The 18575-nt window shown below is 39.8% G+C and overlaps 1 protein-coding gene across 7 annotated transcripts in view; it reads left to right on the top strand.

Moving 5' to 3' along the window:
- Positions 1-18575, top strand: part of PPP4R4 (protein phosphatase 4, regulatory subunit 4) — an 89814-nt gene that overhangs the window by 32595 nt on the left and 38644 nt on the right. For 5 of the 7 annotated variants that reach the window (XM_014535278.1, XM_014535276.1, XM_014535284.1 and 2 more), the window contains exons 2-7: positions 3059-3156; positions 7047-7194; positions 7985-8058; positions 10147-10253; positions 11282-11389; positions 14765-14886. In XM_014535278.1, the coding sequence (XP_014390764.1) occupies positions 3059-3156; positions 7047-7194; positions 7985-8058; positions 10147-10253; positions 11282-11389; positions 14765-14886 (657 nt within the window). The remainder of the gene's footprint in view (positions 1-3058; positions 3157-7046; positions 7195-7984; positions 8059-10146; positions 10254-11281; positions 11390-14764; positions 14887-18575) is intronic. The other 2 variants (XM_014535287.1, XM_014535304.1) reach the window with 1 other exon arrangement.

Here is an 18575-nt window from a genome sequence, read left to right on the forward strand (position 1 = left end):
GAACTGGAGTTCAGAGCAGTTGGGAGCTTGAGACTCCCTCCTGATTGAAAAAGACAACCGTGTCCTCAGTTGCCAGCCCTTTCCACGTGTGCCTCAGTACCTCTGCACTTTACTTCCGCACCTCCTCTGAGTCTCAGTGTGCTTTTCTCTTTCCTTCTAGTTGTAGAATTTCCACTCAGCCAGCCTTCCTGTGGTTCTGGATGATGTCCGTTTTGTCTTTTAGTTGTATTTTTGAAGTGGTTGTGCGAGGCAGCAATTTCTGGTGTTTACCTATGCCGCCATCTTGGTTTCCCCCCAGATTGTTTTCTAATGATGTGTTTGGAATAGTCCAAAACTTAGAATTAAATATTCTGCCGAACACTTATAATGCATCTTTTTATTTAAATTTTGAGTTCTTCAGCACTCTTATTTCGCTGAGGTCAAAGTGTGTTTCCAGTAGCAGATCTCCACTTTCTGCCCATGTTTTCTCTGAAGGCAATCTCATTCACACCCAAGGCTTTACGTATCATCCATACAAATTCTATCTATTAAATAAAAATTCTCTTATTTATATCAGACCTTTTCAGAGGGTCAGATCTGTAAATACAATTCCCTGTTTTAAATCTCTATTTGGATACCTCAAAGGCATCTCACAGTTAACAAGTCCAAATGGAGCTCCTGGGATTTCCCCTTGCCCCCTGGGCTTCCTCCAGTGACCCTTGTCCGAACCTGCTTCCTCCACTCTCCTCATGGGGAGCACTGTCGCTCATCTGGTTTTCAAGCCAGGATGTTGGGAGTCATCCAAGATACCATATCTTCCTTCACTACCCACATGTACAATCTTGTTTATTTTATATCTTAAATATTTCCTGAACCCATCCACCTCTCCCCAGCCACTGCCTCCACCCTAGTCCGAGCTGCTCTGAGGGTTTGCTCCCGTAAATGCAATAGCTTCTCAAGGGATCCTGGCCCACTCCACCCTCCCACACCCCCTCCCTCACTACTTCCTGACTCTTTTTATTCATTTTTATAACAGGCATGACATTTCAGAGCATTTAAGATGGATTATTTGAATATTCTTTTGCTCAACCCATCTAAGGCCCTGCAGTTTGGGTCCGTCTGTTTCACTAGCCTCAGCCCCTCCTCGGACTGTGCTCCTGGCACACTGACCTCCTTTCGGTTCCTGAATGTGCTACCATGCTCCTTACTTCTCCAGGCTGTGCACTCTTTCTTTCTTACTCTTCTTGCTTTCCTACCTCTCGATTCCTACTTTTGTCTAGTTGTTTCTCTCTTTTCTCTTTTTATTACTTCTCTATGATCCTCAGAAGAGATCAGGCCACTCATTAGAGGTTCTTATGCCATCTTGTACTTCTCATCCTTAGCTCTTGTCACTGTTGTAATTACAGTATTAACAGATACATTGCTAGTCCTGCTTGTGGCTAAGTCTCCAGCACCTAGCACAGTGCCTTGAATGTAAATAAATAAATATTTTTGAATATTTAAATATGTATAAGCAACAGGAATCCCTCAAAAATAGGGAAGCAAGTCTTTGACTTTGACCTTTATCCATTTCCCAGAGCACTTAGTTTAGTGCTGGTACTTAACATAGCTATAAATGAAGTTAAAATTATATTATCAGAATTAGATTTTCATTAGAGAAAGATTAGGATAGGAGGGAAATATCATTGAATGACTGCAAAGAAAGCCCTGTTTTCACTTGCTTATAGAAATTTGCCATACTTTATAATGCTCCCCATCCCAGAAAACAGTTTATAATTTTTTCTAAAACAATTTTAACTAATTAAATATAGCTACAATGGATCATTTGAAATGGTTACTTATGGCTATTATATCCAGTAAATAGACATTTCTTTGATATGCACATCTTTTATTTGAAGCATTTTAAATTACTGTTTACATTTTAAGCTAAAATTATGAAATTACATGATTCTACTTTATTATATGTAAAAATGACTTGACAGAGTAGTCTAGCTAGAAGTTCAGTTTCAAAGTCATTGTCATGAAATGTGTTTGTTTGGCGTTGTCATGATTTTGCACGGTGGATACTTCATTACACATTTACATAGTCATCTGATAGTTGTTACTGCTATTGGTATTTCCTTAATGGAAAGAGATCTTTGGAATATTCCTATTTGTACCTTCTCATGAACCTTGCGAGTCACTGAAATACAGATTTATAGAAGGGTAAAGCATAGCCCCTTTATTCCTGTTCACTGTCTCCACTTTATTTTCTCTCTGAGTTTGATTTTCATTAATGTTGACTAGTCTCCCCCCCACTTTTTTTAGTGGGGAACGTGGCAATTAGTGACAAGGAAAAGAATGAGCTATCGTAGTTAATTGTTAAAGGTGTCTTAGACTTGGCATGTTCCAATTATTCATATTTAACTCAGTTTTAAAGTCTTTCATTAATATTATCATTTTATAATGAAAAGTGCTGTTCACTGTTATTGCTACTAAAAATTCCCACATTTATGATCCTCAAATATTTTCTACGTCCTTGATCTTCAGTATTTTAATATTTAAATCCCTGTTATTTAATTTCAAAATAATCAGTGATGTTATTTCATATACAAAGATTCTTTATAATTTTAGGGCTCCTTTACTTTTAACCAGCACCATGTGATTACTAGTTAATTTAGCTTCCAAATGTGTGCATCTAAAATACTTGCTCTTTTTGAAATAAGCCAATGATTTATTTATTGCTTCTCTGTGTTGTGTATTATAAAGAGAAATCTCTTCTTGATGCATATAATGCGGGTTTATTAGAGACAGAGCATTTTCCTCTCTGCAAGGACTGCATTACATTACCTTATAAAATGCTTGCTTCCACCATTCATACTGCTAAAGAAGCAATTCAACACAGAAGTGGCTAGTATACTTCCCTTCCTGGAATCAGAATAGCTTTTGACATTTGGAAATGTATCATTAACTCATTTATAAATGGTCTCATTTCATTTTTGAGGATTCAAGTTGGAATGCCAGCCATACAGTAGCATTAGGAGGAAGGGTAACTGGCGCTAAGGCACGCACTTAAGCAATAGAGGAATTTACTTTTCAGTGTCTTCCAAGGTCCATGAGGATGCACACTTATTTACCCAGAGAGTATGGATCTCACTATGTTTGTCCAGAGGTGTGACTGGAGGAGAGTACTTATGGGTAAGTATCTAACTCTTACTGTGCTATGTTTCAGAAAGACGTGTAGAAGTCAGTGGGCTTTTAGCAGTGATACAGTCTCTTAGTCTGCTGGTTTCTTAACAGTGGACAGTCCCAAATGTTGAAGTCAGCACAAGAGAAAACCCAAATCCTGATAAGACTTGAGGATTTTTTTGAAAATTAAATGCAAAATAGTTGGGGCACATGTTGCTGCGGGAGTCAAGACTAAGTAACGCAGTAGGAAGATAAGAAGTTGGAGAGCTTCTCATGTCCTCTTTTGCATAACGTTTGCATACGTACAAAACCAGGACTTTAATGCCTTTTAAGAGGGTGCAAAATTACATCTCTTGGAACTTAAAGCAGCAGACACATGTGAACCGGAATGTACACTGTGGCCCTCACCGTTTCTTTTAATCTTTCTTCGCAAAGTACTTTATGTTTCTAAATAAAAGCTGTGTCTTCTGAAACCTGTGAGTGATGCATCCTGGCCACATAGAATCTTTTGAAAACGTTTTCCAAATCCAGGTTGTTAGTGAGGAGTTATGTTTGTTTTGGAAACAGTAAAACAAGGAGATACGGGAGGCCGATTTTAGAGACCAATTGCTGCTTCTGCTTCTGCTTTATGGTTTCTTCTCTTTTTCTTTCAGCCAAGAACTGTTAAGATCCACAATTGCCTGTTGGTTGAAAAGATTCGTAAAATAATATTTGTGCGTGCGATACAAAAGTTTAAAGCAAAACAAAACAAAATAAAAATCAGTCACCTGAGCCCTAGCCGGTTTGGCTCAGTGGATAGAGCGTCGGCCTGCGGACCCAAGGGTCCCGGGTTTGATTCCGGTCAAGGGCATGGACCTTGGTTGCAGTCTCCTCATCGGCCTGGGCCCTGGTCAGGGCTCTGCAGGAGGCAACCAATCAATTTGTTTTTCTCACATTGATTGTTTCCTCTGTCTTTCACTCTCTCTTCCACTCTCCCTAAAAATCAATGGGAAAAAATATCCTCTGGAGTGGATTAAATAAATAAATAAATAAACAAACAAACAAACAAATAAATAAATAATCGGCCACCCTGATGTTTGATAGGCCTTCTGGGAATTACCGTACCTCATAAACATAGGCCAGAGTGACACTGCCAGAGCCCCCACGCCGCCTGGGGAAGGCTTAGGATGGACGTAAGCCATGCCTTACTCAGTGGTGAGTGGAAATGCAGAGCCTGTGAGGAAGAATTCAGCGCTTAGGTTTGGCATCATGCTCACAAGGCTTAGAGTTGCCAGTTCCTAGCTCGCTGGCCTTCAGCAAGATGCTTGAGGATTCTGAGTTTGTTTCTTCTGCTGGAGAATGACATGCTGTAGAACGTCTTCTAGCACAATGACTGGCAGGGGTCCCACCAGGCTGAACCAAGGAGTCTGGGTACACGGTCTAAATCTTGGCCACAGGGATGCTGTGACATGATAGTAAGAATGCATTTCTGTGCGATCCATAGATGCTGGGGTAGACGATGGCAGGAACACCTCCTAGTGACATGATAGTAAGAATGCATTTCTGTGCGATCCATTTTGGTTTTGCCTTGTGTCTAATTCTACCAATCCCTAATCTTTAGGACTCACCTCAAAATCTCCTGAAGCTGCTTTTTAGGAGATGTGGATAATGTGTGTGAAGGGGAGGGCATCAACTGCAAAATGCTTAGGGGAAAGGGGAAGAGATATTCAGTCATCCAGCCATTACAGCAAATGCCTGCTGTGTGCTGGGACCAGGGGCTACGGTAGTGAACAAAACAGACAAAAAGCCTGGCAGTCAAGCTTATGTTCTAGATGTGGGAGATAGGCCATACACAAATGACTTTGTTGGATGATGGAGATAATACACCTGTAAAAGGGGTGGTGAGAACTGGGACAAGGCAGTGGCTTTCAGGTTAAAATAGGGCTCATTGAAAAGGTGCTATTTAAACAGAGGCTTGAACGAGGTCAGGAGCCAACCCTGAGTGAATCTGGACAAAGGGGGCATTGGGGACAGATCTGTACGTCACTGCGAGGACTGCCTTTTCCTCCGAGTGGGCTGTGAAGCCATTGGGGAGGTTTGAACAGAGAAGCGACATGATCGGACTTACAGGACTCTCTCTGGGGCAGTGATGGGATCAGGGACCAGCTAACAGATCATTGGAGTAATTCAGGGTGGAAATGATGGCCGCCTGGGTCAGGTGGTAATGGTGGAGGTGATAAATGGTCAGATTCTGGATCAGGATTGATTGGTCATGTGATTTGGTGTGTGAGGGTCCAAGATGTGTTAAGGATGACCTCAGAATTTTTGGGCTGACAACTGGAAGGTCTAAGTTGTCATTTACTGTTTACTGAGATGAAAGTTGGAGAAGAGGTGCTGGGAAGAGATCAGTTCAGGTCTGGCCAAGATGAGATTCCTACTAGATAGCCTAATTGTAGAGAGGGGATAGTTGGATGTACAGTGGCCATTATTTAATGCTCAATTTACACAAGTTGGTAAGTCATAAAAGTTCTGTTTAAATCTCTAAGAAGACAGTATTATAATTCACATTTTATATATTAGGAAATGGTGCAGAAATATGAAGTTTCTTAGGCTTACAGATCTGAAACCTTGTTTTGTGGCTGCAAGTTCCACATTGTTCTACTAACTTTACTATGCTAGTTATAAAATAGTTATTCAGTTTTATAATTGCCATAATTGGTTAAACAAAGTACATCACATACCCACACTCTCTCTTATCTAAAGTATAAATAATATATTTGAAAAGGTTTATGTGAACTTTTTTTTTTACTTTTCCATGTGTTGAAAACTAATATTCTCACATAGGCTTTAACTTTGCATATATATTTAGGATTTTAAAAAAATGGTGAATGGCCGAAACCGGTTTGGCTCAGTGGATAGAGCATTGGCCTGTGGACTGAGAGGTCCCGGGTTTGATTCCGGTCAAGGGCATGTACCTGGGTTGCGGGCACATCCCCGGTGGGGGATGTGCAAGAGGCAGCTGATCGATGTTTCTCTCTCATCGATGTTTCTAACTCTCTCTATCTCTCTCCCTTCCTGTCTGTGAAAAATCAATAAAATATATTTTAAAAAAATGGTGAATGGAGATGGCAATGAATATAATTTTTAAAAAACATTCTTATGTATAAACATTTTTTCTTTTAATAGCAGTTTACTTTATGATAATTTATGTTCCTGTCAGTTCTTTAAAGGGGAAAATCCATTTCAAATCTTAAATGCATTTCTTTTTTTAGAGTCAAATGTATGTTTATTTTTGAACCAGAAGTTCAAGTAATAAAAACACATGTGATTGTCTGAGCTTTGATATTATTGTTCTAGATATGATGGCAAACTGTACAATACAGATAGCAAAATAGAAGTTGAAATCTATCAAAAATGCCTATTTTACTATTTAAAGGTTTATGTACTTCTATAATTTTCATTCGTAAAGCAATGGAATCTTTATTTTATCAGTTCCTAAGGCATTTAAACTTTATGTGGTCTAATGACTTAAGTGATCAGGAGTAGATTAGTATAGTTTTCTTAAATAAAGCAAGCATACATATATTTTTATTGATTTCAGAGAGGAAGGGAGAGGGAGAGAAAGGTAGAAACATCAATGATGAGAGAGAATCATTGATTAGCTGCAATCTGCATACCCCACACTGGGGATTGAGCCCGCAGCCCGGCCACATCCTCGAACGGGAATCCAGTTGTGACCTCCTGGTTCATAGGTCGAGCTCAACCACTGAGCCATGCTGGCCGGGCCATACATATTCTTGGAAGTCATATACAGTTATTTGTGGAATGTGACTATGTTTGTTTCTATGACCTTGGATTTTTAAAACTTACAATTTATGCTCTCTCACCTATATAATAGCAAACTCTTTCTGATTCTACAGGAAGTCCTGCATGTTGCAGGTGTGGAAATGCAGTTAACAGCTGCAGTATCATTTTTGACCATTCTACACGAAGAATCAGTGTCAATTCATACGTATGCCCACTCCTTCCTCCAAATCATTCTACTGCATCTGGAGCACAGGGATGCAGGTCAGGAGCCTGGCACGCTTCTTTCGTTAGTTATTTATTGCTCTAAATGATCATTTAGCATTTGGTTTTCACTTAGCATTATTTTCTTACGTTATTTTAAACTCATGTGGTCATGATGATCTTGGAATCTTGTTAGTCGCATGAGGACAACTGAGTGGGGTCATGCTGTCCAAGAGTTGGTCATTAGTGTGACTAAAAATAGCCCTGACTGTTTCCTTACAAAACCCACGAAATTCAGTATCCTTGAAAGCTGAAGACCCATTAGTTCATCTTACGATTTACACTTTCTTCTTAGAGTTTTTGAAGTTTTACAGCATTTGTGTTTATAATATAACTGTACAGCAAAAATGCACAATTTGGGGTAAAGATAGCTCCCCAATATTATTATTTTTAAAATATATTTTTATTAATTTCAGAGAGGAAGGGAGAGGGAGAGGGAGATAGAAACATCACTGAGGAGAGAGAATCATTCATGGGCTGCTTCCTGCATGCCCCCCACTGGGGACTGAGCCCACAACCTGGGCATGTGCCCTTAACTGGGATTGAACCTGGGACCCTTCAGTCCACAGGCTGACACTCTATCCACTGAACCAAACCAGCTAGGGCTCCCCAATATTATTTTTAAAGATATAAATGTTTGTTTTCTTGGCTAAAATAAAAATAGAGAAACTTCTTACAATGGTAATAATTATCATTCCATTTTATCATATAATAATATTTTAGCAAATAATGGCTGAGTTGAAACTAGACTTGTGAGATTAAATTTCCATGTTTTATCTGTGTCAATCAGGTGTCAGCAATGCATGGCTGGAAACTCTTCTGTCTGTGATAGAAGTGTTGCCCAAAGAAACCCTAAGGCATGAGGTAATTCTTTTCTTTTGGTGTGTGTGGGGGAGTAAATACTAATAAGTCACTCCACAGTTGTTCTTTTTATAAAAATGGTATTTAAAAGAAAGAATAAAGTTATTTCCCACTCTGAAAGCAAAACATGGTAATTATAGAAAATTTGAGTAATACAGAAATTAGTAAGGAGAAAAATCATGATTCTGTACTTAGCCACTTTTAACATTCTGATATATTTTCATTGCAGATTTCCCCCTTATGTACTAGTATGGTTGTTGGCTATATTAGTGATCATTTAGCATTAATTTGGTTTTCACTTAGCATTATTTTCCTATGTTAATTTAAACTCATTTGGCAGTACGTACAAAATATTTTACTTACTTGTTAGACATTTAAGCCTGGTTTCAGTATTTTATTATCAAAATAAGGCAGTAATGAACATTTCTATAGAGCTTTTGCTGTTTTTCAGATGATTTAACTATAGCTTTCAAAAAAGTGAAATTACTGGGTCAGAGAGCATTAATATTCTTCAGCATCTTAACTAGCAGCATGTGAAAATGCCTGTCTCCCTGGACTTTCATCAGCAATAGTGTTGCAATTTAATTTGATGGGCCAAAAATGGCATTACATTTTAATCAGAATTTTAAAAATTAGTCTATTTTATATATTTCTCATATATTATGTCACTTAATTATTCTTTTGGAATTGTCGAAGAGTATCATTAATTACTATTTGTATGTGCTGTTTATCTATGAAAGTTGCCAGTCCTTTGTTATATTTATTGCCAATATTGTTACCAATTTGTTATTTGCTTTTTAATTTTTGATATTTTCAATACATCCTTCTCTAAAAGCTTTAGTAAATTAAGATGAGAGAGTAAGAAAATTAGAAAGGAATTTTTTTCTGTAATGAAAGGTTTTTCATCCTGAGAACATTATCCCTATATGTTTTTCTTTTCAAATATGTCATTGTTGAAAAAAAACAACCAGTAATCTGTCAGTAAAATGTCCTCTCTGGGTTTTATGAAGTGTCTTCATCCTTTGCCCTCATACAGTTTATTGTCCTTTCTTGAGGACAAAACACTTGCTTGAAAATGGGAAGATTTACCCACTTATAAGGATGCTTGTATGCTTGATGCCAAAAATCTAGATGATGACACCTATTTAAATGTTCAATGTAATGTTGATGTGTATTATTTATATATTTTTTGAAGAGTGGAGTGTGGTAGAATGCAGTTTTTACTCTAGAATGCCATCTGTTATTTAACGTGATTTTAAATATTTTAAATATGTGTTTTACTTTATTTGAAATGTTTCACTTTTAAGTTATATTTATCATTATGTGCTCAGTAATTCTGGCTACTTTGTTGAGAGGAATAAAGCCAGTTTATTAGAGTCATAGAATTTTAGAACTTGGAGGAATCTTCATATGACATATTCTGATTTCCATTTTAAGTAGAAGAGAAATAGTACGCTGACTTGGACAAGTTAAAGAGCTGGGACCAGAGTCAGGATCTGATTGTAATAGTTCTTCACAATCTATCTTGCTGTTGATTTTTTGAGTGCCCAACATATACATATACATATACATATACATATACATATACATATACACTATCAGACTTGGGTTGTTGTATTCAAATGACAGAATTACTTAATATAATCTATTGGAACCTATAATTTATGTTTTGGATTACTTCAGAATAAATATGAAAATCTATTTAAGGGTAGATGGCTAATAATTTGCTTTTTTTCTTTTGAATATATTTCCCAATTATACTTTAGGTGCTTACAGACATTGCAGAATTCACCATAAGCTTTAATGCAATCTTCTTTGTGCATAACTGTTTTTAGTTACATAATTTATCATCATCTTTATCATATATATTTATATATTTATTTATATATATATTTATTTATATATATATCTCCCAGAAGACAAACAAGGTGATCTAGGTTATGAATATCCATAATTTCTGCATTTCAAATTGTAATTCAGATTCCTTAAAAACATTGAGAACATAAAACTATTCTTTGAAGAAAATAGCTGACATTAGTGTCAAGAATATATAAAACTTTGTGAATTTGTTCTCTAAATCTTTCTCTTCAGATTTTGAATCCACTTGTTTCCAAGGCACAACTTTCCCAAACCGTCCAGTCTCGTTTAGTTAGTTGTAAAATTTTAGGAAAATTGACCAACAAATTTGATGCCCATACGTGAGTATTCGTATTAACTTTTTGTCTACTTTATAAAATTAAATTGATTAAAAATGAATAATAACTCTGTGACTAACAATAGATTTGTATTACTCCATATTGCATACAAATTTAGCTGTTTTAACTTTATAGAATTCTCAGAAGTCTACTTGTTCAGATGCATTTCTTCTTGATCTCATCTCTTTTCAAAATCAATAAGGTTAACTTTTGCCCTGCTGGTGTGGCTTAGTGGTTGAGCGTGGACCTATGAACCAGGAGGTCATGGTTCAATTCCTGGTCAGGGCACATGCCTGGGTTTTGGGCTCAATCCTCAGTAGGGGGCGTGCAGGAGGCAGCTGATCAATGATTCTCTCTCATCATTGATGTTTCTATCTCACCCTCTCCTTTCCTCTCTGAAATCAGTAAAAATATATTTAAAAAATAAGGTTAAGGTTTCTTCTATTTTTCATCTTAATCTACCCTGTCACATATTTAGTGTAGTTTTGAGGATAAAATGGCATTATTGTATAGACTTCAAAAATTGATAAACATGACATAAGAACAGGCTTTCTGCTTTCTTCCATTATTATTATAAGTTACAAATTCATTATTTTGAACAATGCATCTTATTTGAGGTTTTATAGGTTTATAATTTGTATGCTACTTTCTGCCCAAATGATAAATCCCAAATGGAAAGATGGAATGGAGTGTAATTATGACAAAAGTTAAAATATAAAATTGCAGAACATTTTGGTTGATGGTTTGGTAGAATCAGATATTCTACTTGCCTGCAGCCTTTTTTATCTTAGCTAAATGTTTAACTGCCAATCCAAAATTAACCATTATTTTAAAAACAGTCATATACATAATTTACAGTTACTGATAACATCCAAATGTAATCACTTATGTAAAAATACATTGGAAACTGTAAAGCTTTATATTAAAGTATATTTGTTATTATTAAGCTAAGATTTTGATGATAATTGTTTGAAAATATTAATTATTCCAAAACACTCACCCATTTACATGTTTCTTTCTTCTCCTCTAAGCATTAAAAGAGAAATACTTCCCTTGGTAAAATCACTCTGTCAAGATGTAGAATATGAAGTTCGATCTTGCATGTGTCGGCAATTAGAAAATATAGCTCAGGGCATTGGGTAAGTATACTTTCAATTTCTTATGTCATCTTATTTCTGGATAATCAAGCATGCGTATCCTTGTTCTGTTTTCTATGGAAGCATGTTAATGAAAGGCTAAACTTTATATTATCTTTAAGAATGATTATAACAACAAGTAGCTCCTGATGTGTCTGGATTAAAAGAAATAAAAGTGAAAATGCTTAGCAATGTGGGTAGGCATTCAATTAATGTTAATCTCTTTCCTTCTCACCTTAAGTTACTTAGTTATCATTCCAAACGCCTAAATCTAGGAAGGGAAAATGTTCTAATATAAACTATGTGTGCAGTTGTATTTATGAAAAATCATTTCCCTAATTTTGATCTCAGAAGCAACTTTTGGTGATAGGTCTTCTAAGTCTAGGTTGGCTCTGGATCATTGCGGCCATAATTAATTGTCTTGCCTAGATCTGTGTTCTTTAACCAGTATTTAAACCTGTTAGGAGAACACACTGTTGTTTTTTATATTCTATCTTTTTGTCACCTGGTATTTTGCCACTGTTAAAATTGGGCAGGTCATTGTGTGCTCAAATTTGTGTTCTGAAAATTAATTTAGGATTATTGTTTAAAGATTAATTTATAAAAGTAAAACTAGAAAGAATCTACCTAGCTTATCTAAAGTGCTTAGAGTAGTGCCTGACACCTTGTAAACATTAGCTAAGTGTTTACTTCTATTATTATCTCATACATCTATATATATAAAGAGCCAGAATCCGTAACGTCCGCAACAACCAAGGCTCAACCGAACACCAGAAGTCAGTGCTGGGTCACCACGGCAACCCAGCACTGACTTAGCCAGTGCGGTTCAGTGACCCAGCACTGACTGCCAAGGAGCCTGCGGATCAGGCCTGGAGAGAGGCTTGCAGAGAGAGAGGCAGGGTCTGATCTGCAGCCTCTGTGGCAGCTGTTGATCAGCCATTGCCTTTCTCTTTCTCTTTGGGTTCACCAGCAGCCATGCCTGTTTCTCTCTGGGTCTGGGGGGGGGGGGGGGGAGGGCTGCTGACCAGCCCCGCCTCTTTGATCAGGCCCAGAAATAGGCCTGGAGAAACCGACCAATCAGAACCAAATCTGGATGAAGTGCCAGGAGCCAATGGCTGTCTAGGAGGTGGAGCTTTTGATGCTGACTGGTATAGAAACCGACCAATCAGAACCAAATCTGGGTGAAGTGCCAGGAGCCAATGGCTGTCTAGGAGGTGGAGCTTTTGATGCTGACTGGTATAGAAACCGACCAATCAGAACCAAATCTGGGGAGGGCAGTTAGGGGCGAGATCAGGCCAGCAGGGGAGGGCAGTTAGGGGCGAGATCAGGCCAGCAGGGGAGGGCAGTTAGGGGCGAGATCAGGCCAGCAGGGGAGGGCAGTTAGGGGCGAGATCAGGCCAGCAGGGGAGGGCAGTTAGGGGCGAGATCAGGCCAGCAGGGGAGGGCAGTTAGGGGCGAGATCAGGCCAGCAGGGGAGGGCAGTTAGGGGCGAGATCAGGCCAGCAGGGGAGGGCAGTTAGGGGCGAGATCAGGCCAGCAGGGGAGGGCAGTTAGGGGCGAGATCAGGCCAGCAGGGGAGGGCAGTTAGGGGCGAGATCAGGCCAGCAGGGGAGGGCAGTTAGGGGCGAGATCAGGCCAGCAGGGGAGGGCAGTTAGGGGCGAGATCAGGCCAGCAGGGGAGGGCAGTTAGGGGCGAGATCAGGCCAGCAGGGGAGGGCAGTTAGGGGCGAGATCAGGCCAGCAGGGGAGGGCAGTTAGGGGCGAGATCAGGCCAGCAGGGGAGGGCAGTTAGGGGCGAGATCAGGCCAGCAGGGGAGGGCAGTTAGGGGTGATCAGGCAGGCAGGCAGGTGAGCGGTTAGAAGCCAGTGGTCCCAGATTACGGTCGGACATCCCCCAAGGGGTCCCCAATTGGAGAGGGTACAGGCTGGGCTGAGGGGACCCCCCTCCCCTGTGCACGAATTTTGTGCACCAGGCCACTAGTTTTAATATAAACAACTAATTCCTTAGACTCTCTAAAATTGGAATAAAACAGGTAAAAGATAAGCAAATTTTTAATGTACATTGTAGAACTCAAAAAGACTGAGTTTATGTTTCTTCCAGTAGTACATGCAACTTTACCAATAATTCAGGTTTATCATGAACTTTTCCAATTTCATTGGCAGAAGTAGTATTTCACTATCATTTTGCAAAGATATTATTCAATAACTGTCTGTCTATGTGACTATATTTCCTTCTAAACTTGAAGCACCTGGAAGACAGGATTATACCTTTTTTTATTGTTACCTCACCCATATGTAATCCAGTGCTTACTTAAGGCAGTTGCTCATGTGTATTCATTCATTCTCTGACAGCTAATGGTGTTAAACAATGAGGTTGAATATTTGGTTAGGAGCTACTTGTATTTTGAAGTAGATGGTCATTTTCTTTGCCCATCTGTCACATTCTAAAAGTCCAGGGAAATAAGGCATCATGGTAGACCTATACAAATAGGATGCAACCATTTCCCTGCTTTACTTCCTCTTAGCAAACTGGAGTAATTTTTTTCAGGAAGTAGGTGTGGGTTGTATATTGCACAAGGTAGTTTATTTATGAGAGTATTTTTCTCTTGTCTTCACATGTAAATTCCACCCTGGCTTGGGCAGAATTCTAGATTATAATCCTTTTTACTAAAAACTCTTCTGTTATTTAAGTATATGGAACAGAAGTCTGAGGACAGCCTGATCCTGATATTTTTGTAGAAGTCCAGTTTTATTAGCTTAGGTGCTAGTCGTTACAATCTAACCCTCCAAGAGGTCATAAGGGAATAAGATACAGGGTCAGGGATAACGAGATGAATGAAATAAATAGGTGAGCTTGTCCACATGGCCAACCAGGAATTCTAGGGTCAGGCTGTGTGGTACAATCTACTGCAGTGCTGGCTATGATCTGTTGTCATCTGATGGTTAGCTGTCTGCTCCAGATTAAATACTGATGAAGAAGATCCTGCATTTTATGATTGGCCAAGACAGCAGAATAGTACTAGCATTTCTTTCTTTCATTTTTTTTTTTTTTGTTAATCCTCATTCATGGATATTTTTTCATTGATTTTTAGAGAGAGTGGAAGGGAAGGGGAGAGACAGAGAGAAACATCAATGTGAGAGAGACATATTGATTGGTTGCCTCCTGCATATACCCCGATTTAAATAATTTTGCAGTTAATATTAATATTTAGTTATATCAAGCTTTCCCAACCAGCCTGCAAGCTTCTAGAGAGCATGAGCCATGTCTTATGATTTTTTCCAGTTTCCTGTAACATCTAGCCCCGTGACTTGTTTTTAATAAGTTCTTGCTATAAATTTATTGATTTGATTTATTTTCTTCCATTGCTTATTGTGCAGGACAGACCTTACAAAAAGTGTGGTGCTCCCTGAATTAATAGAACTCTCCAGGGATGAAGGCTGCAGTGTGAGGCTTGCAGCATTTGAAACTTTGGTCAATCTGCTTGACATATTTGATACAGGTAAATCTTCATGTGGACACACCTTTGCTTCTGAAAGCAGTGTTTTCCCCTAGGTTTTGTAGCACTGATAAGGAGTAAAGGTGGGTGCAGGACAGAATTTCTCACGTTACTTTTCATGATGAATGTTAAACTCTCTTCCTATCTCTCTTTCTATGGTCGGTTCTCTCTGCTGCCACTCTTACTTACCCTCATGGCGCCCACTGTTGCTGCATATTCCATACCTCCCTTTCTTTTGTCAACATTTAACTGACTTGTGTGTAGGACTAGAAATTTGGCTTGGTCATTAGCCTTTAACCTGCTCAGCTAATTGACCCTTTAATCAAGAAAGACCTTGATTAAAGCAATATTTAAATTAGTTTCCTCTCCTTAATATTTTAATGCTAGAAATCACATGGCCCACATGAGAAGAAATCTAGAATGGGGCATTAACATGGGAATGGGTAAGGAGTATTTCTTAGTGTTGTGCAAATTAAATCACAAAGACAATGAGCTTCCTTCCTGAGTATATGACCTGACTCTTGACTAATGCTGGATTTTAGTTTATCAGTAAACATTAACCATTCTGGTAGGATGAAATTTGCAGGGGTAAATATCAAGTACTCTGCTATAAAACTCTATTGCATAATTATAGGATTACATTGACTTGGATTAACAAAATTTTACAAAAATTTTTTAAAAATTGATTTCAGAGAGGGGGAGAGGGAGAGAGAGATAGAAACATCAATGAAGAGAGAGGACCACTGACCGGCTGCCTCCTGCACACTCTGCACTGGAGATGGAGCCCACAGCCTGAGCATGTCCTTCTGGTTCATGGCTCGATGCTCAACTGAACCATGCTGGCCGGGCTTACCTGAATTTGTGAGTCTCTTAAAGATTATTGCAATGTGGACAATAATTATGTCTGAATGTTTTAGAATAATGTTTAGGCTGTATGATGAGCCAGAGACATACAGACTGCACTGCACATTGAATGACTGAAAAAATGAATCTCCTTGTCCTAATAATGGGGCACCCCCAGGCAACCAAACTAGCCAATTGGTATCATCTTTGATCTCTTCCCCTTCTCTGGCCCACACTTGGTGATTGGCAGTTTGGGCCTAACTTATATTCGTGGCTTTATTTCCTCACTTGGCACACCAAATTCTTTCAGACCTTTAACCTTTCCACATGCTCTTTCTGTACCTGTTTTTTCTCCCTTCTATTTTTCTCCTAGCCTACTTCTTCTCTTGCTCCAGTGCCCAGTTCTAATATATTTTTCCCTCTAACATCTTTCCAAATCCCTTATACCAGGGGGTTGGCAAATTATGGTCTATAGGCCAACTCCCGTTATCACCTGGCTTTATAAATGAGGTTTATTGGAGCATAGCCATGCCCTCCTGCTTATGTATTCTCTGTAGCTGATTTTGTGCTACAGTGACAGAGTTGAGTAGTTTCCGTAGATAAACTGCAAAGCCTAGAAAGTTTACCAAAAAGGTTAACAGACCCCTGCATTATACCAACTATGCAAACTATGATCACACTGTCCTATGATACTTTATTTTTAGCTTCTTCGCTGCTCTCATTTTCTCAAGTTCAGAGGTCATTTATCTTTCATCTTGTTACTTAATATGTTTGTTCTGTAAGAAATTAAATAAATGCTTGTTTAAAGAATGTCATTTAGTTAAAACAGTATAGGTGATACTGAAATGTGTTTATAATCCTATATAATAAAAGCCTAATATACTAAGTGTCCGGTTGTCTGGTCGGCTGTTCAACCAATCAAAGCGTAATATGCTAATGATATGCTAAGGCCACTCAACTGCTCGCTATGATGTGCACTGACCACCAGGGGGCAGATAGTTGACTGGTCGACCAGTCACTATGATGTGCATTGACCACTAGGGGGCAGAAGCTTTGACCAGTAGGCAGCTTGCTGCTGGGGTCTGGCCAATCGGGACTGAGCGAGACAGGCCGGATATGCCCTGGAGCTCTCCCATTGGCCCTTCCCAGCTGGCCAACCTCCCGCTTCCCTCCCCAGCCCTGATTGTGCACCCGTGGGGTCCCTTGGCCTGACCTGCACCCTCTCTCAATTCAGGACCCCTCAGGGGATATCAGAGAGCTGGTTTTGGCCCGATCCCACAGGCCAGGTCGAGGGATCCCACTGCTGCATGAATTCATGCACCAGGCCTCTAGTAACAGTAATAACAGTAATACTAATAAGCCTGTTATAGCACTTTACTTAATATCATCAGACCGACCCCTAATAAAATAGTAATTCATTTCTGAAAGTTTAAGAGAACTGAGAAATTCAGAGTATTTAGAATCAAGACTTAAGTATTACTAATATATCAGAAACTTTTGACTTAAGCAGGCATACTCAATCAATCAATCAACATTTTAAAGAAGACTTATCTAAGAAATAATAGTGAAGAAATTCACTGTACAGAACATATTATAAGCTAACTTAATTTCAATCAAAAAGCTGCAGAAAGTCATGAGATGGATGCAAGAGAGAGTCCGAAAGGTTTTCTGTGCCTGCCTCTCATGTATTGGTATTAGTGCTATTAGAATTCTTCTAATTATTCAGGCTCAAAACCTCAATCATCTTAGCTTTTAAATTTGTAATCACTTTATATGTTACTAGAGGCCCGGTGTACGAGATTCGTGCACTTGGGAAGCGGGGTCCCTCAGCCTGGCCTGCGCCCTCTTGCAGTCCGGGAGCCCTTGGGGGATGTCTGACGGATGGCTTAGGCCAGTGGTTCTCAACCTTCCTAATGCCGTGACCCTTTAATACAGTTCCTCATGTTGTGGTGACCCCCAATTTCATTTTACAAATTGAACATAATTAAAGCATAGTGATTAATCACAAAAACAATATGTAATTATATATGTGTTTTCCGATGGTCTTAAGCAACCCCTGTGAAAGGGTCGTTTTATCCCCAAAGGGATCGCGACTCACAGGTTGAGAACCGCTGGCTTAGGCCCATGGGGAGCGGGCCTAAGCCGTCAGTCGGACATCCTTAGCACTGCCACAGAGGTGGGAGAGGCTCCTGCCACTGCTGCTGCACTTGCCAGCCATGAGCCCAGCTTCTGGCTGAGCAGTGCTCCCCTGTGGGAGGGCACTGACCATCAGGGGGCAGCTCCTGTGTTGAGGGTCTGCCCCCTGGTGGTCAGTGTGCGTCATAGCGACTGGTCGTTCTGCTATTCAGTCGATTTGCATAGTAGCCTTTTATTATAAAGGACTAGAGGCCCGGGGCACAAAAAATTGTGCACTCAGTGGGGGTCCCTCAGCCCAGCCTGTGCCCTTTCGCAGTCTGGGACCCCTCGGGGGATGTCCACTTGCTGGCTTAGGCCCGCTCCCCAGGGGATTGGGCCTAAGCTGGCAATCAGACATCCCTCTGGCAGCCCGGGAGCCCTCGGGGGATGTGCACTTGCCAGTGGGGAGCAGGCCTAAGCTGCAGTCGGACATCCTTAGCGCTGCTGAAGAGGCGGGAAAGTCTCCCACCACCACCGCTGTGCTGGCAGCTGGCAGCCTGGCTTGTGGCTGAGCAGAGCTTCCCCCTGTGGGAGCGCACTGACCACCAGGGGGCAGCTCCTGCATTGAGCGTCTTCTGCACCCTGGTGATCAGTGTGTGTCATAGTGACCAGTCATTCCCAATCTTTCTGCTGTTAGGGTCAATTTGCATATTACCCTTTTATTATATAGGATA

This window comes from Myotis brandtii, unplaced genomic scaffold (assembly GCF_000412655.1).
Source record: "Myotis brandtii unplaced genomic scaffold, ASM41265v1 scaffold1013, whole genome shotgun sequence".
NCBI lineage: Eukaryota > Metazoa > Chordata > Mammalia > Chiroptera > Vespertilionidae > Myotis > Myotis brandtii.